The 26,798-nt window shown below is 35.8% G+C and overlaps 1 protein-coding gene across 1 annotated transcript in view; it reads right to left on the bottom strand.

Moving 5' to 3' along the window:
- ATRN (attractin) overlaps positions 1-26,798 on the bottom strand; it is a 250,649-nt gene that overhangs the window by 150,597 nt on the left and 73,254 nt on the right. The window contains exons 5-12 of the mRNA XM_044681784.1: positions 26,360-26,488; positions 18,494-18,699; positions 16,988-17,156; positions 10,619-10,709; positions 9,381-9,624; positions 3,776-3,959; positions 1,791-1,945; positions 573-657 (exon numbers count right to left, since the gene is read on the bottom strand). Coding sequence (XP_044537719.1) covers positions 573-657; positions 1,791-1,945; positions 3,776-3,959; positions 9,381-9,624; positions 10,619-10,709; positions 16,988-17,156; positions 18,494-18,699; positions 26,360-26,488 — 1,263 coding nt within the window. The remainder of the gene's footprint in view (positions 1-572; positions 658-1,790; positions 1,946-3,775; positions 3,960-9,380; positions 9,625-10,618; positions 10,710-16,987; positions 17,157-18,493; positions 18,700-26,359; positions 26,489-26,798) is intronic.

The following is a 26,798-nucleotide window of genomic DNA, read 5'->3' as shown; positions in this document are numbered from 1 at the left end:
TGAGAATAATTTTGTTATTTGTATTTGCATCCCTAGTAACTAACAAGGAATGAACAGTTAATAAAATGCATACCAATTAATTTACAGAATGATTAACCTCTCTCTCAGCTAACACCTGAGGGGAAACTTCCCTGTCTACACGTGGCCTTACCAAACATGTGTCCTACCCACAAATTATTTTTTTAAATCATAATAAAATCAACTATAACATGATATTATCTTTCTTGTTGCTTAGAAAAATTAAATTCAACTTTGTCCCTAATATCAATATCCTTTTGAAAGAATCAAAATATAAACAGTAACAGAAATGTACAACTATATAATTCTATAAGAAAAACCAATGGAATGAAGGGCCTGCAAATAACAAAACTTTAACCCAGTTTGACATATTTTCAATGCTTTTTACTTCTTCCCTCTATTTCTTTTAAAGCAAATTTGAAAAAATCTTTTAAAATTTGTTGCTATCAACCTGTGCCACTACCTCTACTACATAATCTCAATATCACGGAACTTCATTTCAAGCCATGATCTGAAAAAAAGATGAAATTAGCAAGCACTTTTAGTCAACTTACCTATTATACAAAACTGCTGAGTGGCCAAATCTGTTAACATCATGATGAAGATCAGGTCTTCGAAGCACTGACCAGCGATCACAAGCTAGGATTGAGACAGACTTATTTTAGAAATGTCCGTCATTCACAATATCCAGGACCTGACACTACCTTTTTGGGTGGAAGGCCAAGAACAATCTTAATGTTTCAAAAATGTCTTTGTTTCTCTCAGTAATTAGCTGATGATGGACTTATCCATCCACATTTGAAATAGGTGTATGGCATTCAAGTTCATTTATTTATTCATGTATGAACAAACACTACCCTCTATTGGTCATAAAAGGTAACCACACTCAGTAACTTCATCTGGGTCATGGTGGTGTGGGTTTGAAAAACTATGTCAAGGCATATTTATTTGCTCTACTGAAACAGAACAATTCTGACAGTTTATAGAAAAGGTATTCTAAGATTAGTCCTTACAGAAAAATAATAATAGTTGTATTCCACAATATAGGACATTTTATATTCAGAAAGAAAAAAGCCTCATTCAACAGCTAACTCAAACTCTTCTCAAAAAAATTACTTTCTATATACTCAACTCAAAGTCATGTCAGAAAAAAAAAAAAGGACAAGGCTACCAGTGCCTTTCAGAAAATGTGAAAACTGTTAAAGAAGTCTAAAAAATAATCTCAGGTCTAGCTTCCCTATACTGTGTGTGTGTGTGTGTGTGTCTCTCTCTCTCTCTCTCTCTCTCTCTCTCTCTCTCTCTCTCTCTCTCTCTCTCTGTCTCTCTCTTTTTTTAAAACTCTTACCTTCTGTCTTAGAATCGATCCTAAATATTGGTTCCAAGGCAGAAGAGTGGTAAGGGCTAGGCAATATGAGTTAAGGGAAATGTCAGAGAGCATAATTTGAACCTAGGCCCTCGACACCAGGCCATGCTCTCCATCCACTGAGCCACCTACCTGCCCCCTGCCCAATACTGTCTTAACCAATATACAAAGGCACATTTTTTCAGAAGACTCCTTGAAGCCTAAAAGGGGAGGGAATGGAAGGAAAAGGAATATGCATTTATTAAGCACCTACTATGTACCTGGCACTGTGCTAAGTGGTTTACAAATATTACCTTATTCAATCCTCACAACAGTTCTGGGAGCTACATGCTATTATTAAACTCCATTTTACTATTGAGAAAATTGTAAAGAAGCTCCTTTAATGCCAAATTAGCTCTGGAAAACTTACCAATATCATAGGCCATGAAATCTGATGAAAAGCACTTGGCACCATGACTCATAGAGGTATCATTGTGTGTGTTTCCTCCAAACACCAGCATGGTTCCACTGATTATTACAGCCGTGTGCAAATAACGGAAAAAATGGCTATCCTTAAGAATGGTCCTTTTAAGTTAATAGAAAAAAAGAAGCTATTTGTAAAATAAATGTTACCCAGTGACAAATGCATAAAACTACTTCATTAATCTAAACAAAAAATCCATTACTATTGTATGACCTCTCCTATGCTGTCATGGCATTTCATATATTTAAAATAAAATTCGATATGAATATGAATTATGACGATAGCCCTATTACTTTCAACAGCTATCTTTTCCTCTAAAGATCTGGGTCACAGGATTTGGAACTCGAGATTACTTGTTAGTCTTTCCCTGATTTTACAAATGAGGAACCAGAGGTCCATAGAAAGGAAGTGATTAGCTCAATGACAATAAATAGCAGTCCCTTAACTGGTTCTTCTATATTGTGCCATGACTTGTTTTTCCTGTTTTCCCTCTCACCCCAAAATCAAATTCAGTTTATTCAAGGATAGAAAATATTAACTCAGTTGAAAGTTCCTCTGAAAAACAAACTAAATATTTTCTGCTTGACTAACAGAAGTTAGAGAAACTCAACCCTCCCCCTATTATTAAAGTCATAAAACCTATAGATTTTGAAAAATAGATATGAACTCATAATAACTTTTTAATGGAATTTTAAAATTCCAAAATTTTGTGCCAATTTGGTAAATACCAGATAACATAAACTGTTATAACTAGACTTCATATCTCAAATTAGTTATTTTATACTTATAATTATCAGGATTTTATTATCACATATATTTTATGAGGTAAGAGTAAACATTTTACTTATCTATAAAATGGATTAGAGTCTAAATTAGATTGAATAATAGCACCCCAATTATCCACAACGAAAATGCAAACCAAAAAGGTTTCTGAATAGTCACAAAGTGTACTTTCTCAAAGTAAAGCCCTTGGGCCCAGACTCACAGTTTATTTATTTTTACTTTACAAACAATTCAAACAAACTGAGGAACCTGTTTTTCAAATCCTTTGTGGATTAGGAGAATCTAAATAGATGAGCTGCTACAAGAAAACTTACTGAGAACAAAAATTGATAGCCAAAATCTGAAACAAAAACTCAAAAAACAAAGCCTTCTGAGGACATTTAGCAAAGGGTAAAAAGGCCTATTATACTTTAATAATCCCTGAAAACATATTTATTGAAGCACAATAAAATAATGAATATTTATTTAGAATAATGGCCTTTATGAATAAGTCAACAACAGCCAAAAAAAGGTTAAACTGACTGTTTGTGAGGTGCATGCCTGCCATTCCAGGCTTCAGAGGGTTAAGTCATTGAGTATCTGCATTAAATTAGGCATTAACAAGCTTAGTGAGGGGAAAAAGAACCAGGTAGCCTAAAGAGAGTTAGAATTGGCACCAAGATAGGAAACAGAGCAGGTCAAAGCTCTGGTGCTAATAGTGGGACTGGGCAATGAGTGGCGTCTGCATTTCTATCTTGGGTGACATAGGAAGATCCAGTCTTGAAAGAAAAAAAAGAAACAAAACACTAAATTGTTTTCAGAAAATACTTCTTAAAGAAAGGATTTATATGACTGAGTTCAGGAAAAGTTCCTTCCCAAAACATTAAAATAAAGTTTGAGTGTGTAAAAAGGTCAATCTTGTCTGCTCAAAACCCTCAATTTTCCACATTAACTTCAATTTCTAAGAATTCCAGCTAGCTGGAGGTTTGCTCTGGCACTACAGAGATATGAAAATCCAACTCAGAGCTTCAGGTAGTTTTCTCTATAAGAATATAGCAAGGTGGAATCTGAGTTACTAGATGACACCCATACCTTTTCTAATTTACCTCTGTGCAATATTATACATTGAGGAACACAATAAACATTATATTAAGGAAAAAAACACCTACCACATCTGTGTATCCACATCATACTTGTAGAGATCATCGGCAAGTCTATATTTGTTGGCACTGAAAGCCTTATAACCGCCATGTATGTAGAGGGAATTTGTCTTGGCATCATAAACACTACTGTGGCCATAACCTCCTTGCACAAGAGCACCCTGAGTGTGTAAAATACTCCATGTATTTGTTACTAAAAGAGAAAATGCATTTAAAGTCAAATATTACAGGTTACTCAACCATGGGACCTTAACATAATATTAGGTAAAAAGACATTAGGAGACAGTTCAGTTGACCAAATTCTTTTTTTTTAATTGTTATTAAAATTTATATTGTCAATAATAAGAAAAACAAATGCAACAGAAACAGTAGATAATTCAGGTGGATTGGATTTACACCAACTTGTTAACTAGTGAAATTGTATTTTAATGGTTCTCTTCTATGGGGAGAGGGACATCTAAGTAAAACTTAAACTCCATTTTACTACAAATACTTAATGTCCATTACTTTTAGTGAGGTCATTAGAGGTTGGGAAAAGGTTTGGAATCAAATCACTGGTCAGCTTTTTTTCTTTTTAAAATAACAGATTGTTTTTGTTTAAAACCCTTGAATAATAAAATGATAATGAGAGATTACAAAATGCTGATGTCAATTTAGTTACCCTACCAAATTTTCTGCCCCTGACCCAGGTCATATCAAAGGTTGAGGAATAAAAAATGATCAGGTTCCAGGAAGAACAGGCAACCTTTTTTCCTACCCATTATATCTAGCATATTCACAAGTTACAAAGTACAAAGGAACCCAAACCCAGACTATGAGTGTGAGACAGCCAATTAAAGATAAAATCTCTCCTGTACACCTAAGAACCGAAGTCAGGCACAGTGGAAAACCTAACAAAAGGTGGTCAAAGAATGTTTTAAAAAATAATTGCTCACATTTCTCCTATTATTGCCTAGTTAGAGCTAAGTCAAACTTGATTCCAGGAAGACTTGCTGAATCAGAAATAGACTGGCTTCAGAATCTAAGGCCACATCCTACTGTTAAAACCTCTTCCCTTCAAGGAGGACACAGTACAAAGTATTATCCAAGGGCAAAAGGAAACAAACTGACAAATTATCCTGAGCTGAACCAGGTTACAATGGGCATTTTGGGAAATGAAGGAGAAAAGAAAGGGAGGTTAAAAGAAAAGGAAAATAATTTGTAATTAATGGCTGAAATGTAAGCAGATATTTTCTATTCTGGTCAATCAAGAGACCTGGGCAGCTCTACTGTAGTGCAGACAGGCCTTAAAACCAAATTAAACTGATAACGTTTTATTCTATTTCTCTCATATCTGACCTGCCAGGGGAACCATTTGAAGAATGCACACCTCCTTAGACCTAGTTTTTCAGGTGGGTTTGCCAATATTCCAAATGATGGAATGAAACTAAAATATCACTTAGAAAAAACTAAATGATTTTGTGTTCACAAATTTATTATATTCTCCTTTGGAAGCCGCTTCCTCATAGTTTAATCATGAAAAGCTAAAAAAATACAATATACCCAGGTAGGTATTGGCTGTAGAGCCCAAGAGATGGATATGGTGCTGGTGCTAGGGACAGGAAGGAAAGCAAACAGGTGTTTGGGAGCCAATACACATTTAGGAATCTAATCTAGACTTATATGAAGAGCTGGATGTGAAAGAGTGATTAGATTTGGATCCTAGGGGGCAAGTAAGGAATAACAAACAGAAGTTGTAAAGAATATATCTCCTCATTATAAGGGGGAAATCCTGACAATTAGAGGTATCCAAAAGTAGAATAGGCAAGTTAGAATATATGACCTGCCATATCCCTTCCAAGTTTGAATTCTGAGATTCAAAGATTGAATAGGCTAGACATATGGGTAAAATGAATAAGATTAAATGTAACATAAATAAATATGAATTCCTATACTTAGATTTTAAAAAATAAATCACACAAATAGTTTATTCAAGATCTAAACTTTTATTATTCTGTGTATTCCCCCAAAGAAGGAAGAAACCTTATTAAACAGTAATTTGTGCAACAAAGACTTGGGGGGGTTTCAGTTGACAACAAACTCAGAATAATTATTTTTTTAAGCAATCAAATTTAGGCTGTATTAACAGTAGTAAAATGTACAAAACAAAGGGGAAGCACTCTCACTGTTTTTGTTGTTTAGTTGTTTCAGTCCCTTTTAATTCTTCATGACCACATGGGGGTTTTCTTGGCAGATACTGGAGTTGTTTGCCATTCCCTTCTCTAACTCACTTTCTAAATGAGGAAACTGAGGCAAAAAGGTCAAGTGACTTGCCCAGGGTCATACAGCCAGTAAGTGTTTGAGGTTTAATTTGAACTCAGGTCTTCCTTACTCCAGGCCCAGTGCTCTATTTACTGTGCCACCTAGATAAAATCCAGCGATCTGGAGTTCAGTTTGAACACCATATTTTAAGAGGGATACTGACTAACAGAACTAAATTCAAGAAAGGATGGCCTAGATCCTGAGAAATCTGAAAACTACCATATGAAGCCTAGTTAAAAATATTGGGCATCTTTAGTTGGGAAAAGAAACCAGAGGGAACTTATTAGATATATTCAAATAATTAAAAGGGAAGAGGATAGGAACAAGGATGTAAGTAGATGTTGGCATGCAGTCTTTCCTGAGCTTCTCTGAATAAGATTTCACAACTTCTCTGGTACTGGAATAACTGAAGAATTTTGTAGCTTCTGGGGTAGATTTTTGATTTGGGATTTGGGAAAGATATCTGGGATAAATACAGGGGAAAAGGGAAAAGAAAATGTGATGTCTATACAATACTGGCTGATACAATCCATACTTGAATATAGTTCTGAACCAGGAGTCAGAAAGACCTGAGGTTCATTCAAGTGCTATTTGAAATAATTTTTAGTTGTGTGATTTGGGGCAATAATGTTATTTAACCTCTCTCAAGCCACAGTTTTCTCATCTGTAAAATGGGGATAATAACAACCACCACCTTCGACATGGTTGTTCGGATCAAAGAAGATAAAATACACAAGTGATTTTCAAACTTTAAAGAACTATATATAAATATTTTAACTATTACTATCTTTTAGTCTAATCAATATCTGAGGAGAAATTCCTCTTAAAACACACCCAGTAAGTGGTCATTTAGCCTATATTTGGAGGTTAGTGGTGGGATATTTACTACATATTAAGGAAGTCCACTCCACTTTTAAACAGCTCTAAAGATTAGCAAGTTTTTCCTTACATCAAAATTAGATAAAAAATCTCCCTCTATGAAACTTCTAACCATTGTTCCTAGTTCAATTCTCTGGGGTCAAGCAGAATAAATCTCATCCCTCTTCCACTTCCACATAACAACTTTGTCTATATACTTCAAGAAAGCTAAAGCATGTTTCTTTTCTCTAAGCTAAACATACTCAGAACCTTCCATTAATCATCATATGGCACGGTCTCCAGTCCTCTTGTTCTTCCTCCCTCTGGATGATGCACCTATATCCTTCCTAAAAATCTAACAACTAGAACATAGTGCAATACTCCAGATAAAGCTGACCAGGGTAGAAAAAAAGGAGGCCTATCACTTGCCAAATTGTACTAATCTATTAATGAAGTGTAATATCAGAATAATTTTTTTGGCTACAATTTCACTTTGGGAAAAAAATGTCCCAGGCTTCAAGAAAGTTGCAAACCTTTCTTCATCAATTTCTAAGTAATTTCAACTTCTAAATTGTGGTTCAAGGTGCCAATTTAAGCCTCTATGGCTTTCTGAGCCATTCATTTTCAATTATGTCTTCCTCCTTCTTGCTTTCTCACCTCCACTCAGTTATTAGTATTCATTCCTCTTTTCCATACCATCTCCTGCCACTACACACTTTAAGCCACAGAAATGCTTTCTTTAGAATTAACTCAAAAGTGAAAACAGCATACAGAAAAATCAAGAATATAGTTGCAAGTAATCAGAAGCACCTAGAACAGAAGACTACCTTGTTTGTGGTTTTCTGCTTGTTATGCTAACTCATAATCCTAAAACTCATAGAGTCCAAGGCCTGCAAGATTTCTTTATTATGCTATAATATATCTAGTCCTCGAAAAAAGAATGGCATTTCTCATCTCTTCAGTTTCAGATTAGTCTACCTGGGTACTTTGGCACCCATATAATGGTTTAGAATTCAGGCTATCAGGAAACCTTATTGCTGGTAGAATTTTTGCTGTTCCATCCATGTTTCTATGTAATCACTTTGATAACTAGATATTTCCCTTTCTTCTACCAAAAAGGATTAAAAAAAAAACTCCTATCTCATTTAACTAAAGTATTTTCTACTATCCAATACAAAAAATACACCTAGTTCACCCCCTAAAGTTTATAGAAGATAGTTCTTTTTCATAGCACAGTTTTTTCTCTCAAGGAACTTACTACCTAGCAGAGTGATAATATAAATACTCAAATATTTATAATAACCTGCCTCAGTACAGTTGTCACAAAAGAGGTGAGAAAAAAGTGCTAATAAGTATCAGAGAAGGAAGAGATCTTATTCAGTCACTAAAAATCAGGCTCCATGAAAGAGGCTGCATTTTAGCTAAGTCTTGACAAAAAGACAAGATTTCAATAGGTGAAAAGCATTCCAGGCTTCCTTAACTAAAGAGCAAAAGGAGGGAATAGCAAGAGCTAAGGGTCTATGGCAGGAAAGTAGGAAATATATTTGGGCAAGAGTGATTACAAGGGAGTACTGCTGGTAAGATTGGTTTGAGGCCATTCAGTAAAGGCCTTTAGGGAATAGCAATGGGTAAGGAAAAAATGAAATAAAAAAAAATCAAGAGATTGAAGGCAGGAAAACTGGGGTAGAAGACAAGAAGAACAATCCAAGAGCTCTACTAAGAATCCATAATAAGCTTATGGTGATAAAAATGGACAATTGAGAGGAAAGAGATACAAAAGATTATGGAGGCAGAATCTCTAGACATTGGCAACTGTGGAATGTGGCAGACAGGGGAAAGGCGGGCATAAAAGTTCCAGGCCTTCTTAATTAGAAGAATGATAACAGGGCCATCAAAATAAGTTATTTGCAGATGCCATGTACTCCTGCATATAAACTTCTGAGGGTGGAGATCAAATCTTCTTTCAACTTGACAACCAATTAAGCATATAAATATTTACAATATTCTGTATAAACCCAGCATATTAAGTATGGTGTTCTGAAAGAAGCAGGCATGATGATTTTTTCATCGAATAGGGAAGATAACATGGGAAAAGAATTTTGGTTGATTTGTTCCTGTGGGCTTTTTTTCAGGCAGGAGTATGATGAAAAGAGAAGAAATGTAGAAGGGAGTTCCATGTTAGACAAATTAAATAATTTTAGTTTCTTAAAAATTTCCTTATGGATCTCAATTCTCATTATGACAATCATTTTTGTCACCTCAAGACCCCTTCTTCCAAATGTCCTCATTTCTCTTGGTGGAGATTTCAAAACTAGTCAATGGCTGAAATATACAAATCTGTTTTGCCACCTCTGTTCTTCCATACCATATCAATGTTAACCAAGTTTCAGGAGAAAAGACTGGCTTTGTGATGAATATTAAAATAAAAAACAACCACTGACAAATATGTACCTACCTATGTCATATTCTTGCACATTGCTTATGTAGCCATAGAGAGGACAGTGGCCAAAGATGACCAGCATCACAACTCGGCCATTTTTCATTGTGACAATGTGTGCTGAGTGCCCAACCACTGCATACTGCTCCTTTGCTTTGGGGGCCAATAAAACCCAGGATTCATTTTTAATGTGAAACACCCTCAACTCATTTGTCACATTGCCTGTTGAGTCAATTTTTCCTCCATACATGTAGATTTTGTCCTAGAAACAAAATTTGGAAGAAATGTTAAAAAGTTCATACATGAGAACATAAGAAATAAGGTCATTTATTTCTGCTCTACATAAGAAATTCTTAATGACTGCTTTTAGATTCTAGACATTTAGAAAAGTCACCAAAGATGTATAAAATCTATATAAGTGATTTTCGCAGAAATGATTTTAGTATAATGTGCGATGCTAAAATACAGCTTATGTTCTATTTTTTTTTTTAAGGCAGGAATCAACATGATGGATAGGGCAGGATAGGGCACTGGGCTTGGAGTAAAGAAGACCTAGGTTCAAATCCCACCTCAGACACTTACTAGCTGTGTGACCCTGGGCAAGTCACTTAACCCTGTTTGCCTCAGTTTCCTCATCTCTAAAATGAGGGAGTTGTACTCCATGGCCTCTAAGGTCACTTCCAGTTTCTAAATCTATGATCCTATGGAGGTCAAATTGTAATTCATCACATGCCACATCTCCAACACCTGTCCACTCTTCCTGGTCTTCCTCTGATGAAGTCTTTTGCAGTATAAAGTGACTTGGAAAAACAAAACTCAACAGGTTTCTCTCACTACTCCCTACCACAGAGAAAAGAAAAAAAATGTGAAAACTACTGTACAGTCTTACTGGGTAATATGACTATTCTTTCTTATTCAAATGATCTAAACATTTATGAAAAGATATGCTTATAACTAATTACATAAGCAGCTTCCACCTGTGCTTAGGATTTTAGGTGTCCTGCCCCACAGTTATATTTCCCTAATACAATTTGAATTCTATTTAAAAATTACTCTGGTAGATATCAAAGTCAGCTTCAACTTCTTCCTCTTTATTTCTACAGATCTACTGCTCTACCTTTTAAGTTCTCCACATAGGAGGAAAGATTTTACCAATTAGAAGTCACATTAAATCTCTTTTTAACCATGATACAATAATACAAATAAAACAATCAAAGAAAAGTTAAATTTCTTAGCCCTGAGTGGAGACATTTTACCTTGTACAATGCCAAAGAATGACCATATCTGACAACCACATCATTTACAGTTTGGTTCAGTGGAAGCCACTCCCCAGCATCAAGGTCATACCTGTACAACAAGGAGAGATTATGTTTTTACTCAAACAAAACAAATGAATTTCACATTCCGTTCTTTATTATCAGTCCACCACAGAGTCACACACTAAACCTACCAAGGGGGAAAAGGAGCCATCTGGTTATACCAGCTAAGTACCTGAATAGGTAAATATCAGGAATGATCCTAGGATTCATAAAGGAAAGCAAATGACAACCGCTATGGACAACAGAGGTATTTCTGATGACCAACCCCTCCAAATTAGTGCCACAGCTTCATTCTAAAGATAGGGATGCAACCTGGGTTTTTATTGATCTAGGGAACTTTCAGGAAAGGAAACAGCCTCTCCTAGTATGGATCAACACTTTCTCTTCAACTTACTGCCAGAGTTGCCTAAAAAACTAAGAAATGAAGTAGCATGCCCAGTGTCACATGGCTATTACATGTTAGAGGCAGGAGGTGAATCTGGGTCTTCTGGCTCTAAGGCCCACACTCTATACACTTCAATAAAGAATTTAAATGTCATCCCTCCCAAGCTAGACTTCAATCCAGTCCATACACTAAAAATTGGGTAAGAGCTATTAAGAAAATTCATGTACTTTATTCCATGTTCATTTTAAACTGGCACTAGTAACCTTAATTGTCATTATCAGATAGATCTTCTATTTTAATTCATTATACAAAAAATCCTTAACACAAAATAGCCCAGCTAAAAAGCTGCAACATTTTGCTATGATGCCAACAGCAGACTGTCCATTTGTTACACTGTTCTTATGGAACTAACTGCCTTACAATGTTATTTCATCCAATATTATTTTCAGAAAAAAGTTAACCACGTTGGACAGGGCATCCATGTGTGTGTGTGTGTGTGTGTGTGTGTGTGTGTGTGTGTGTGTGTGTGTGTGTGTGTGTGTGTGTGTGTATCTACATCTATAGATATAATCATATTTGAGACAAGAAGTATCAAGTTATTTCAAACTATCAAAGTAATTTAGGAGTGATGAATTTCTGAACAATGTTAATTCACAAATCTGTACTTTGGGATCTTTCTTTAATTCTTTATATTTTTTAAACCCTTACCTTCTGCCCTAGAACCAATACTATATATTGGTTCTAAGGCAGGAGAGTGATAAGGGCTAGGCAATGGTGGTTAAGTGACTTGCCCAGGGTCACACTTAGAAAGTATATGAGGCCAGATTTGAAACTAGGCCCTCCTGTCTCTAGGCCTGGCTCTCAATCCACTGAGGTACCCAGCTGTCCCCTCTTCATATTTTTTAAAACAATCCTAGAAAGTAATTATAAACACTTTAATTACAATGCAAAAATAAATTTTAAGACTTTGTTTCCTAAAAAACTTCTAGACTTTTAAAAGTTTTGTATCTGTATGTAAAATTTTAAATTCATTTCTAATTAAAAGCTTTGGGTTAAAAAGGCAATGAGGGTTCTTAATAAAATAACTCCTGCCCACCAGAGTATGTTGTGAATTATTTTTTAAATAAGGTTTTTATCATTTATCCAAGTACTTGGGAAAGTTCAATATTAGCAAGATCGAGATCAGGAAGTTTCCACACACTATATCTAGAACACAAGCACTGACAAAAATGTACCTACCAATGTCAGATTCCTGCCTATCAACTATGTAGTCATAGGGAGGGCAGTGGAAAACACTGAAGTGGAAGTAAGCCAACTCTTGGCTTCTACTTAGCTCTATGACCACAGGCAAGTTACTTAACCTCCCTGATCTTTAGTTTACTTGTCTATAAAATGAAGTTATAACACTAATAAGATAATATATGTGAAATATATCCTAACTACAAAAGACTACATAGAAGTTAAACATTTCTTCAAATAGCATATACCAAGGCCAAATGTTTGAGAAATTCAATATCTGTCATTAATATTCAAATGGCATATTTAAAATCCATATATAACATGCTATTTTAAATGTTTAATTTTTCTTTCTTATCAGTGTCACAATCTGCCTACTATAGTGTAAGCTCCATGAGGGCAGTGACCATACTTTTATTATCTTCTCTCTCCCATAGCGCATGAGTTTTGCACAAAGCAGATACTTAATACTTATTAAACTCAAGTCAATAAGAGATACTATGCAGTATGACACACAGTATATTTATGATTTAAATGTGAATAGAAAAAATGAAAGGGTATTAGAAAATGTAGGGGACATAAAAAAAGATATTAGTAGATATCTCTTTTTTTAAAGAAATAAATAAAAACAAGTTAACCAGGGAAAAAAGATTATATAAAACCAACTCATAATTTGCAAATTAGACTTACAATGCACTTTCCAAGTAGTACACTGGGAGAAAAACAACCATTTGGGGTCAGAAGTATAATAAAATAGGGGGCTGTAGTTAATAATGATAATAATAGAAGGAGAAGGCTAGCTATGAAGAGGAAGGTATGGGCCAGTACCAGGGCTGGGCTTGAAAACTGAATCAAAGATCCAGCACCCAGGCTAGCAGAGAGATAGGAGAAATTCTCTCTTGCTAGGCACCTAGCTCCTTTAAGCTGGATATTCTACAGCCCCTGTCCTGATAAGGAAGTGACTCCTATTGGAGTATGTAGGAATCTGACAGGAAGGGAAATATGGCACTTCCTGTTCAACAGTAATGGAGTTTATCCCTGCTGTAGCACTTCAGAATGTTCAGGTAGTCGTCCCTGCTTGGCTTGAGATGATGGTAGGCAATAACAACAAAGTCCTTAGATTAAAGCTAAAGGGTTTATTGATAATGTGGTATGGGTGAAGGGTATGGAAAGAGGGTTAGGTAAAATTAAGAAACTAAGGACAGTTAACTTCTCTGATTTAAGTTTAAGATACTAAAAGGTCTTTCCTGTATGTTCCTCTGCTGACCCAGGGCGGCCAGCCCTGGGTCAGAATGATGTGGTCTCTTTGATGGTAAATAAAACTATTCTCTTGCTAAAAAGGATGGTTTGGTTTGCCAGATAAGATACCAATATTTGACCTGCTGAGTTTGTTTGATCCTATCTAGCCTAAAAGTACCCACGTTCCTGCTCCCTCCACCCTAGATCCCAAAGAGGCAGAAGGGCAAAGTGAGAAGTGAGATCAAGTCAGGGTCTGCAAACCATTTTTATACCCTGGCTTCCAACTGCCAGGTGGCACAAGCCCCCTGGCTCATGCCAGGTTCTATATTCTAACTAGGACAAACTGCCAACTTGCCCCATGCAAATATGGCAGTATGATTTTCCATATTACAGAAGACATGGGTTCAAATCTTTGTTGTTCCTTAGTATTTGACCTGAGTTTTTCTGCCTGTAAAATAAGAGGGTTGGAGCAGATGTTCTCTCAGGTCTCTTCCAGGTCTAAATCTTACAACTTCATGAACCCAATGAAGTAGACAGGAAAAATATTTTCATTCTCATTTAAGAGATGAGGAAAATGAGTCTTATAAAAGTTAAATCATTTGCCCATCATCACACTGTGAGGTAAGCAGTGCTGGGCCTTAAATCCACATCTTCTGACCCCATGACCAGTGAATATTCTTTCTACTAGGTCACACTGCCTCATACCTATTATAAGATACAATCCACAAGGACAATGACCTTTATAGCATCAGGTTTTTCCCAGTCTACTATTAATTACCCATGACAGTTTATGATATAGGCTTTGATGTTTTTCATTAATCCACAAATCATTCAATATCATTAAAGCTACACTCCCCTTTGGTATTAACTTTCATAAATAGATAAAAGAAATGACTCATCAAGACTGAGCATGAAGAAATATTATGTTCTTGACCCTTCCCCTATAACAATTTATATTCCTTATTTAAAGGAAGATTTGTTTGACTTTCAATCCTTCATGATTAGCTATCCCAAGATTTCCCTGAAAGATTTTAGATTTTATCAACTTGGATACTCTCTGCCCATTGCCTCAGTAAACTTCTCTTTATATGTTGTGGCTTGCAAACTTCTCTAACCTTAGTTATGTTATCAGTCAAGAAACCTAAAACTAATTGCTGGGTCCTCACTCAAAGTGTAGTGGTAGGTATAGTAGGATAATTGATTGTGCCCCTGAAAGTGAATTGAGAGAAGATACAATGGCTCATTTGCAGTTACCCTATTCAAGAAAATCTAATTATGACAGTTTCATTACACTTGTATTTATAAGAATTCTGTTCTGCAAATTAAGAAAGCTTTGCTGTTTCTGATGTAGCCACAAAAGCAAAACCATCATTTGAGAGACCTCCCTGTCTCCCAAGAAAAAGAAAAGAAATGAGTCACAACCTTTAAATTTTCACTTGTCTAGTAATATAGTCAACACATTTCTAAATGATCCTATCCTATAAAGATAAGAAATTATGTCAAGGCCCTACAGATCAAGATTTATGCCAAAAGACCAAGTACCTTTATCAATAAAGCTGTGACCAAACAAAAAGCAAAGATCAAAAAAGGAGGAACTGAGAGATCACAGTTCCCCTCAATTAAAACACCAAGAAGCCCAAATCCCACCAAGAAACCAAGAAAGCTCCATTAAAGTAAGCATAGAAAGACAGGGAAGGATAATTAAACCAAACTATCTCTATTAATGGATTTGTTGCCATGAGTCAAATATGTTATAGTGGGGATTTTTCTTCTTGTAGAGGCTGGCCACTGAGGACTCTTCCAGTTTTGAAAATTCTATGATTCTATCGCTACACAAACCCAGGAAATATGACCCCTTAGAACACTTAGGAAACAATGAGGGGGCCAGAGGCAGCCAGGGTTGTGGAACTTATATCCTTGCAGCTATCATTAAATAAAAATGGAACGAAGAACACAAGTATAGACACTTTTATTACTGAACAGGAAAGTGCAGCATCTTATTGCGGTAAAGAGCTCAAAATTCTTGTAGACTTCAACAAACTTGTCATTGGACTTGCCTATCTCTCAAAGGCAATTTAGACTCTCAGCACCATGAAAGAATAGATCCTACCAAAATCTGTCATATGTAGCACTGCCTTTGAAAAGCAAAGCTCATTTTTATACTCTGATAAATCATTGGAAGAGAACTTTAGTGGAAGAATGTATGTTTAGCCTCTAGTGAAGAAAGAAGGGCACCCCTTGTCAGTCCTGGAAGGGCTGTGGAAAAATACTATACACAAATAGCCTGCTGGTAGAACTAGAAATTGGTCTATCATCAACTGGGAATTAGGATTAAAAAGTGACTAAAATGTCCATAATCCAAGATGCTATTGTTAGGAATGCATCCTCCAAGGATTTCAAGGACAGAAGGAAAAGTCCCATATATTACAAAATATTCTTGGCTGTGCTTAGCGGTAGCAAAAAAATGGAAACAAAATAGATGCTCTCTTATTAGGAAATGGCTAAACAACTGTGGTTGATGAATGTAATGGATATTACTGTGCTGTAAAGAACTATTAATATGAAAAATGAATAAGCATCAAAAGATTTATATGAATTGATAATGAATGAAACAAGGAGAACAAGGAAAACAATACACATAAAGAAAACAATGTAAATGAAATTTTGGTAGTTAAAATCACAAAGCTTGTCCCAAGAAAAGACCGCAAAATATGTTTCCCTCACTTCTTTGAAGACATGTAGTACTAAGGGCAAGGGATACTATATATACTATCTGTTTCAGGTGATACGCTGATTAACTTTCTTCCCCCACTATTGTATTTTTTGTTATAAGGGGTGGTTTGTCAGGTATGGAAGGTAAGGTATGAGGTTAAAACCAAAGATATCAGTAAAAAAATTTAATTAAAAAGATAGTTTCCTCTCTAAAAGAAACTATCTAAATCATTTCACCCTACCAAAATTAGTCTGAATATACAAGCAAGAGCATCAATCAGAGCTCCTTTGAAAAAAAAAAAACAATCAGCTTAAGATGTCCTTCTCTTCAGACCAGAATGGTGTCTGGAAGGAAAGAGTTGCTGAGAAGAAAGGAAGACAGAGAACTAGGAGAAATTAATTGTGAGGAAAGCCAAGTAAGGAGAATGTTCTTAGCAGAAGGGGATATGTTATGCTTGTTTATGTTTGCTCTCTACTTGAAAACCAGCACAGTACCAAGTCTTTAACTGAGTTTCTATTAAAACATTTCAAGTATTTTTGATCAAAGAAGTGATTTTCTCCCATTTTTTAAACCTCTAGTACAAGTACATATTTAAACCTCTAGTACTAAACATCAATGTCAAAATTGTGTTTGAAAAGGAAATGTTAAGTTTTTTTCTTTATGATTCTGGGGTTCTAACAGTTTTTAACACTAACCATATTTTAAAATGCAGAATACAACTCATTCAACTTACGCCAGAACCATGTTGTAATCTGAATGGTTGAACATATAACCTCCAACAATCCACATTATGTTACCATTGACAACAGCTTTATGGGATGCTCTAGGGAGCTTTGGCTGAGAGTATTCCTCCCGAGTCCAAAATGACTGATTAGCTGGCACAGGAATTGCACATCCAGGTCCTGTGAGAAACATAATGAACACTGGTAAATGAAAGAAGATTTTTGGGAGGTTTGTAACTGGGGCAATGAATTATTGAAAAATGTACCTAGAACAGAAAGATCACCAAGTCTATCTCTCTCCACTACATAACCTCAGCAACTGTATAGAAGACAAAATGCTTCAGAACTTTCCCCTCTTAGTTCTGTTCTGCTAATGGTCCAAATCTGAATTATAGCTACTGATTTCAAATAAACAGCAAAGCCCAAAATCACATCACCTGTGCTGCTGACATGGTAAATTTTACTTGAAGTCATGCACTGCATGAAGTAGCCTTCAGGAAGACAATGAGTAATGGTATTAGTGTTTAAGTAAGATGATTATAAAACCTAAGAATTACTCTAGTAAACTAGTACAAAGAATACTAACATTTGATCCCTCTTCTAATTTGTGTTGTTACCAAATCTGGTACTTATACAACATTATTTATGTCATAAACTTCATGTACGTATCTTTAGGTAATTTAAATTAAAGCTAGACAAAATGAAAAACTTCCCATTACATGGTAGTCATAACAATTTTAAGATAGTGTGACTTTTATTTAGCATTATGAAGATAATGAAAGGCATTCAACAAGTACTCAATTTCTTGATTAATGAAAATCTAAATGCCAACAAAACTCAGACTACCACTGAGAAAATTAGTAATGTCAGTAAAATGCTTTTTAAAAAAAAACTCTTGGGAAAAGATTTTTTAAAAAAAATCCATATTCTTCCAACAAAGGAAAAGCAGAATAGTTTGGGGAGCAACAACTTTCTTCTTTAAATTTAAAAATGAGCAAAGAAGATGTCTCTGTAATTTGGCTTATCTCCATTTTGGCTATATCCTTTTCCCCACATACTATTCAAGGATTTGACTTTGTTGGGAGCCCACTATGTTATATGTTCTCCTCTATGATCTTCTATGAGAATGCTCCTAGGGAAATGCATTTTATAATCATCATTCCTCTCACTACCTAAGCCACACTTCTGACATGTCCCCATAGCAGCTGAGCCCAAGATGCTATATATAACTCTGCAGAGTTTTCAAATCCAAATTTGCATGAATATGAAGCAAGGTATTCTTATACTTAGTGGTTCAAATCCAAACTTTCTTCTAGCTATACAATACTAATTTAATTACCCAAATTCAGAATTTAAAGGCATAGCATTAAGGTCCTAATGAGCTAATATTTCAAGAAGGTTCAATAATCATAAATGTAGATATAGATACAAATCCACACAGAATTCATTTCAGTATCTCTAAAGGAGAAGGGTTAGGGGCTCAAAGGAGGAATGGCATATGCAAAAATGATTCTTACCTTGCCAATTTGGGAAGCAGGAGCATTCTCTAACATCACTTGAATTGCAGAAGCCTCGGTCTGGGTAGCCACAGTCATTTGTACAGTAAGGAATATCACATGATTCTCCTTTCCAATATTTTGAACACTCACACTTGACAGTGTTGCTGCTATTACTAAACTTACATTCTCCTCGGCCAGAACAGTTATTGGGGCATATGTCATAACTATAAGCACAAGAAGATAGAAATAAAGTCAGCAGCAAACAAAACATCAGTGTACCTAGAAGAACTCTTGCAAAAGACCCATGAATCAATTCTAACCTTTACCTAACCATGCATCACAACAGCACTGTGACTGAGCCAAAAGAGTGGCTAGAGTGAAAACAGTCACAGCTGAGGAGTATCTAGTCCTTCAGAGTCTAAGTAAAGTATAAAAATCAAGGGCTAATATGATAAGAAGCAAGGCCCAAGGATGGCAGTAAGTAGGAAGAAGGGGAAGGAAAATCTATTCAAACCATCAGGGGTAGAGGTGGAGAAAGAATTAAAGCACAAATAGTACTAAGTTCATTCTTTGACTCTAAGGCTAATTTGGCTCCAAATCACTCGACCTATGGACCTTTTGGGTTTCTAACTGTATAACCCATGGTAAATTTCTTAACATTTCTCAGCCTTTGTTTCCAAGTCTATAAAATGGGAATAGTAATACTGTAGTACTTACCCTCCTAAGAATATTATGAGGACCAAATGAAATAATATATGAAAAGCATTTTATAAACTTTAAAACTATAGGTAATGGTCAGTTAATGCATTTATCAGATATTGTTATAATGGTGCCTATGTAGGAAAACAAGATGTTTAACATTCTTTACAGTTATATAAAAACATGGAGGGGACAGCTGGGTACCTCAGTAGATTGATAGCAAGGCCTAAAGACAAGGGTCCTAGGTTCAAATCTGGCCTCAGACATTTCCTAATTGTGTGACCCTAGGCAGGTCACTTAACCCCCATTGTCTAGCCCTTACCACTTTTCTGCCTTGGAACCAATACATAGTATTGATTCTAAGGTGGAAGGTAAGGGCTTAAAAAAAAAAACAAAACAAACAAGGGCATGAGGGAGGATTGGAGAACCAGCTTTTTGTTTTAACAGTGATATAGTTTTAATCTCTCAAGGAAGCATGAGTCATAACAATTATCTTGGTACTCACTCTAAAGTAACCTAAAAATTGGAATTAAAGATCAACAAAAAAAGAAGAAAAAAAAGAAAGATGAACAATAAATCACTGAAAGAGGCAAGTTTATAAGTTCTGATTTCTTTCAAAGATTCCCAATGAGAGTGATCAAAAAATGCTTAATGAAGCACAAGAGAAAAACTCAAAGGTCAATTATAGCTGGGATATAAGATATCATAACAAGAGTTAAACTCTGTAAACTTATTCCAAAATATTTTCCCCTGTATTTATTTATAATTAATGATAAAAGCATATGTACCCATATTCTAAAGTCCAAGAGGATCAAGCCATAAATTAGTTTGCTCTCTAAATGTTTATTATGAGAATTCAAATCTCAAGCAGTAACCTAAGAAAAACATTTCTCACTCTTAAGTGAGTGAAGCAATTCATCTTCATAAGGCAAGGCACTTGTGGCTGCCAGGAGATGGGGGTCTATATAAACCTATATTTTAATGGCAAATGCATTCTTTCTATGGAAAAGAATTGAGAGAAAACAGCTAAGAAATCTTTTTTTCCTCTTTGGGGAAGAAACTTCATTTACAGTCTAACACTCTAAAAAAATTGTTTCAGATGTAATTCAGTACACTGAAAATCAGTACTTTCAAAAAGGCTAGAAAAAAAAGGCAGAAAAAAAGTGAGGCTCTCAGTATGTGTTTAAAAATTCTACCCCGTTGGTATTGAAAGCAAATCATCCTTGCCTAGAGTATGAAAACACTGACTAGTCATACATGACAGGATGAAGCACAACTGGTGGCAAGGTTACTACTGAAAGGCAAAGAGGAGAACAAACTCCCTAGATCTATCATACTGTATGGGCTCTGTAAATATAGAGATAATTCCCCAAACAGGTAAAGAATTGAACTTGTCAACAACTTCTTTCACCAAATTCCTTAAAAAAAATATAAAAATAAAAAAATAAAGATTATGTTCACTCCTTCCATTTTCTCCCTTTTCACTCAATACTCATCTCTTTGAATTCTGGCTTCCAACATCATCACTCAAATGAAACTACTCCTTCCAAAATCACCAATGTTAATTCTTAATTACAAAATGTGACAGTCTTTTCTCAGTTCTCATCCTTTTTCTACCACCTGTAGCATTTAATACTGCTGAATACCCTTCTTCCTGGACACTCTCCTAGAATCTTCCTGGCACTGCTCTCTCTTGGTTCTCCTCCTATCTGTCTGACCACTTCTCAGTCCTCTTTGCTGGCTCATCATTCATATCATGCCACAGGTATTCATCACCAAGGTTTCGTCTTGGGACTTCTTTTGTCTTTCTATACTATCTCTCAGTAACCTCAACCACTCCCATGAGTTTAACTATCAACATCGATAAAGGAGATGTATATATAACATGGGGTTGCATGTATGTATGTGTGCATTTAAGTGTGACTCAGACTCTCCCCTGATCTTCAGGCCTGCATCAACAATTGCCCATTGGGCATTTTGAACTCAATGTCGTAGAAACATCTCAAAATGTTTAAAACCGAACTCATCATCTTTCCCCACAAACCCTCCAGTCTTCCAAACTTCCCTATTTCTGCCAAAGGCAATGCCATCCTTTCAGTCTCTCAAGTTTATAACCTTGACCTTATTTTCAACTTCTCTCTATCCTGCATCCAATATCTTATTCAATCAGTTGCTAAATCCTGCCTTTTCTACCTCCACAGCCTCTCCTGAATTTTGTCCTTTCTTCCTACTCCCTACTCAAATAAAGTTACCATCTTACTTTAGGCCCTCATAGTTTCCTGGTTGGTCTCCTGACCTCAAGCTTCTCTTCATTCTCTCATATCCTATCATAATTTTCCTCAAGCACTCATCTGATCATCTTATGCTCCCATGCACAATCAACTTCAGTGGCTTCCTGTTGTCTCCTGGATAGGATAGAAGATCCATTTAAAGCCCTTCACAACCTAGCTACAACCTATCTTTCCAATCTCCTAGGACAGTGATGGGCAAACTTTTTAAAGAGGGGGCCAAAGGAAAGGAAATGCTCATCTGTCAGTCTGTTTCTAAGGCAACTCTTTTGAAGTTTCATTGTATTGTATCCTATTCATGGTATTTGTCAGATTAGGAATAATGTCACAAGGCTGAACAGAACATTTCAGGGGGCCATAGTTTGCCCATCACTGTTCTAGGATATTACTTTTCCTTCTGCATTCTAAGATTCAGCCAAACTGGCCTCCTCTCTATTCCTCACATATATCATTCCATATGTCATCTCCAGATCTTTCTGCTGGCCATACACTCCCTCCTCACCTCTGTCTTGTATAATCTCCCTCTTCCTTGAAGTGATATCTCAAGACTTCTAAAAGGCATCTTCTACAGGAAGCCTATCCTGATCCTCCACAACTACTAAAGACCTCCCCCAAATTATCTTGCCATTTCTATTTATTCTCTTTCTATTTATCACAGTCTTTACTACATAGTAGGCATTTAATAAATATTAGCTGAATGACTGCTGAGGGTGAACATAAACTGTGTGACAAATTGGACTTGGGGATCCTAAAAAATATGATTACAAGATTGAAGGCATTTCTCTAATACTTGCCAAAATTAGTTGTACCTCCTTGAGCACAAGGACTGTCTCACCATTATGTTCGTAGTTGCACAGCTATGCCAGGCCCACAGTAGGTGCTTAATAAGTGCTTGGTGATTGATTGGACTTTAATTAAAGTAGCTATTTACTTAAAGTTTTACCATTCAAAAATGTTAGATCAAAAGCAACTAAGAAGGAGGAAGATGGAGAATAGATTAAAAAAATTTTTTGCCTGCCACTGTCATAAAAATTAAGGGTAGTCACCTAAAGCAGGAATATTTAAAAGTCTTAGTCATATGAGGGGGGATACTGACTCAATATGTTAGTAAACTGCCTTACAGAGTACTAGTGGCTGAAAAAAATGACATGTGGTCCAACCCTCTACAAATCTCATTGCACATATGAACTGAATTAACCAAGGGGAGTAAGCTTTGCAGAGAGAATGCAGGATACCAAGAAGTAAGATATCTGAGTCTATATAAAGATATTTCAGGGCATTTTAAACTTAAACTGGTAACCTTTAATCACTAGAAAGGGTGAGGCAGCTAGGGCACAAAGTGAATAGAATACAAGGCCTGGAATAGGGAGGTCCTGGATTCAAATTTGGTCACAGACACTTCCTAGCTGTGTGACCCTGGGTAAGTCACTTAACCCTGTTTGCCTAGATCTCTTGCCTTTCTGTCATCTTAAAGAGTTTTACTAGGACAGAAAGTAAGGGTTGAAAAAAAGATTTATAAAGGGCTTTCTTTATTTTTTTTTAAACCCTTAACTTCTGTGTATTGACTTATAGGTGGAAGAGTGGTAAGGGTGGGCAATGGGGGTCAAGTGACTTGCCCAGCGTCACACAGCTGGGAAGTGTCTGAGGCCAGATTTGAACTTAGGACCTCCCATCTCTAGGCCTGGCTCTCAATCCACTGAGCTACCCAGTTACCCCATAAAGGGTTTTCTTTAAAATAACCCTATGAGAGGGGCAAAGATAATATCATTTCTATTTGATTAAGGAAGAAAAGTCTAATGCCTTAGCCATCTTTTGACAGTACAGAGCAGAGCAAGGATGCAAATAGTTTTCCTAGCTTCAAATTCAGGGTCATTTCACTATGTTTCCTCTCTCTATGTTTTAAAGTCTCTCATAGCAATAAACAACAGAATACAGTTTTCTTCAAATGATGATGAAGGAAACTACATCTGGAATGGCCAGCTAAGTAGTCATTTCCAGAGGATTCTCAAGTGATTTAATTTCACTAAAGAAAAGCTTGCTGGTTCCCTATTCTCTTGCTATATAATTTAGAGGAAAATTATAAGACTTAGTAGTAATCTGAAAATCAATCAACAAGCACTGAGTACCTACTATATGCCAGCACTAGAGATATAAGTACAAAGAACAATAATCCCTACTCACAAGGAATTTACATTCTAATGGGGGAACATGTGTTTATGTGCATACCCATGCACACAGGCTAAAGCAGAGAAAAAATATTTCATATACAAGGTGAAAAATTAGAAAACTCCATTTTCCAAAGGTGACTGGAAGAATGTAAGAAGGACCAGGTATAGAAAAGGAACAGGAAATGTACTTCTAAAATCAAAATGTGATGCAATAAAGATAATATTTGATATTTGGCCTGATCAGGGCAGAAGATAGCAAAATTATTATTCTCATCCTGGAAAATAAGTATCTACTAATATAGCCTAGATACACATGCTTTTTTAGCAAGTAATACTGTTAACCCATACCGACTTTTTAGTCAGCAGTCTAATAAAATCTCTAGATTTTCTGACATAAACTGTTTTCTTCCCAAATCCCCCCCATTATGTACTTGCGCTGTTCATCATTTTAATCCAAATATGAAACTTAAATATGTGTGTGCATCTAATATTAATGATGTCATAAGATATGTATATATGTGTATGCGTAAGACAATTATATAATGTGTGTATGCTATATATAAACACTTTCATAGATCTTTTAACATTTGAGATATTTTCATATTGTACATTATATATGGATATACATATATGTAAGAAATTAGTGTGTATACACATACATATATACAAATTTTTGCATTATTAAAGTGAAAGTGCTTGATTATGGAAATACCACGGTGGGAGGAAAAAGAAAAAGAATGCTGTCTGGAGGGATGGGGGTGGGTTGGGGGTTGTGTGGTATTTTGGGATGAAGGACTGGCCAAGATGGGGAATTGCAATGGGAGATTCTGGATAGTCATAAGGAGCCCCACCTAATGAATAAGAGGCAAGTTAAGTGGCAAAGAAAAGAAGGTAGGAAAGGTCTAAAGAATCCATGTATTTTTCCTAAGTTCAGTATCATCCTCTTTAGCAATGACCAAGTTGTGGAGATTTCTTCTCAGGGTTTTGGATTTCACTAATTGTAGTCAACCTCTCTGGCCATCAGCTTCTTCACAAAACTATTTCATTTTGCTTTTTAGACCCAGAGTTTTCATTTTATTACTTCATAGAACTTCTTTAATTTATGAAGTCTAATTAACCTATTCTGTCCCTTGAGCTTGCTTTTTTAGTTCAAAAATGTTATGTTCAATTCCAAGATATTTTCCTTTCCTTATGGTACTGGCACCATAACTGGATGGACAATTCTAGAATCAGCCTACTTTTTCCCTCCAATCTTATGCCCTAAAAACCCACAAGAGAAACATATCTAGGATTGATTTACAAAAAATATAAATTCTAAAATAAGTATACAAAGAGAGAGTAATTGGAAGTATGTATTAAAAAACTGCATATATTGATAAGCTATTTTAATATACTTGTTGGTTTTGCTTAATTGTTTTTACCTTTTGATTTTTTTCACTGTAAAGTATTGCTTTCTGAAAGGGATGAAGGAGAGGTACATTGGGAAATGCAGAAGATGTAAAAACAAAAGACAGCAACTTTTAAATTTAAGAAAATCACCCAATTCCAAACTGGAGTTGATACTTCTAAGGTTTCCAATCTATCAACAGTTCTTAAAAGGCATAGATTGACCATGATTGATATCATCTATGTAAAGGCTGCCAATTCTAATCAGAGATCCTAGAAATGACCATATACCCCTTCTCCCCTGAAATTTCCCACCTAAGTATGTGACATCAAGCTTATTTGTCAAACTGGGCCAATCACTGGCTCATTCTCACTTTAATCACTGGTTAGATCCTAGTATTCTACCATTACTACTACACGGTCAGTTTACTAGAAACACTGGCCAAAGGGAAAGAGAAATACAATTTTATGAAGTTCATTAAATCATGTCAAAAAAAAAAAGTAATATCACTTGGAACATACAAAAAGATTAACAGCCATCACAGAGGATGCCTGCCGATACCACTAAAAACTCCCTTCCTGTCCAATGTGTATTTGCTACCTTAGAGTTTCTGAAACTTTTCATAAGACAAGGTTCTTAAAGCTCCTTGCCCCACAAAAAAAAAAAAAAAAGACAGTGAAGGCTAATGAACCTGCAGAAAGAACTCACAATATGATCTCATAAACTGGTTATCTGATATATCCCTTTGGAATTTTAAGAATGAGGAGAAGGGAAAAGAGAATGGAAAAAGACCTGAGAATTCACTGAAAAAGGAAATTCCATTTGAGGAAATTCCCTCAACTGGTAAAAGTTGGCACCTTCTCTGTGACCACAGAGAATTTTCTAGAGCACTAAAAGGCTGAGTTGCTTGTCCAAAGACCCAGACAGTCTCAGGATATGTCCAAGGCAGGATCTGAGCCCAGGCACTCCTGGATCTGAGGCATTCTCACTTTCTAATGCACTGACTGACTCCCTCATAAACAGGTGCCAGAAGAAACTTGCTTTTCCCAGTTAAATTCTAGAGGGGCTGTTCTAAATCCCAATGACATCAACTTCCCTTTAAACAGCTCTCTTCCTTCCTCATTTTTTCCAACTATTAAGTAAACACTTTAAACATGTCAGACTTCACTTAATGAAAATCCTTATTTGTTCATTCTTGCTAAATTTCTTGCTTATTTCCGATAAAAAATAAAAAATAAAAAAAAAGGAAAAAAATCAGTCTAGGTGAGTTTGCAATAGAGAAATAGCTAGTACATATAAACAATGCCCAAGAATTCTTGAAACCATTTCTAAAGGGGCTTACCTATATGTGATGTTAAATCCAGTCAAGTTATAGGCAGCATCACTGAAGAAGTGCAGCAGAACATACCCAGAGGTGGCTACCACTTCAGGGACAGTCGCATTGCCTTCTCTCTCAGGAACAATCAGCCCACTGAAATAGAGATAGATTATGCAGGAAGCTAAACATAATTCCAAACAAAAGCACTTTATTCATTGTGGGGAGGGGTAGGGAAACCCTATCAATTCAGTACTGTGCAGTACAACTATGGAGCACTTGGTCCTTCTTATAAGAAAAAAACTTCAGATGAGGTGAATGTGCAATAGAGACTGATAATTCAGTAACCCTTTAGAGAAAATGGATGAGCACTAGACTGGAGTCACATAAACACTTAGAATCAGTAACAATTTGTTTTAGTTCAGTCTTAGTCCCTTCATTGTCTATCAAAAGTAATAATGATCTC

This window comes from Gracilinanus agilis, chromosome 6 (genome assembly GCF_016433145.1).
Source record: "Gracilinanus agilis isolate LMUSP501 chromosome 6, AgileGrace, whole genome shotgun sequence".
NCBI lineage: Eukaryota > Metazoa > Chordata > Mammalia > Didelphimorphia > Didelphidae > Gracilinanus > Gracilinanus agilis.
This window is presented reverse-complemented; position numbering and strand designations above follow the sequence as displayed.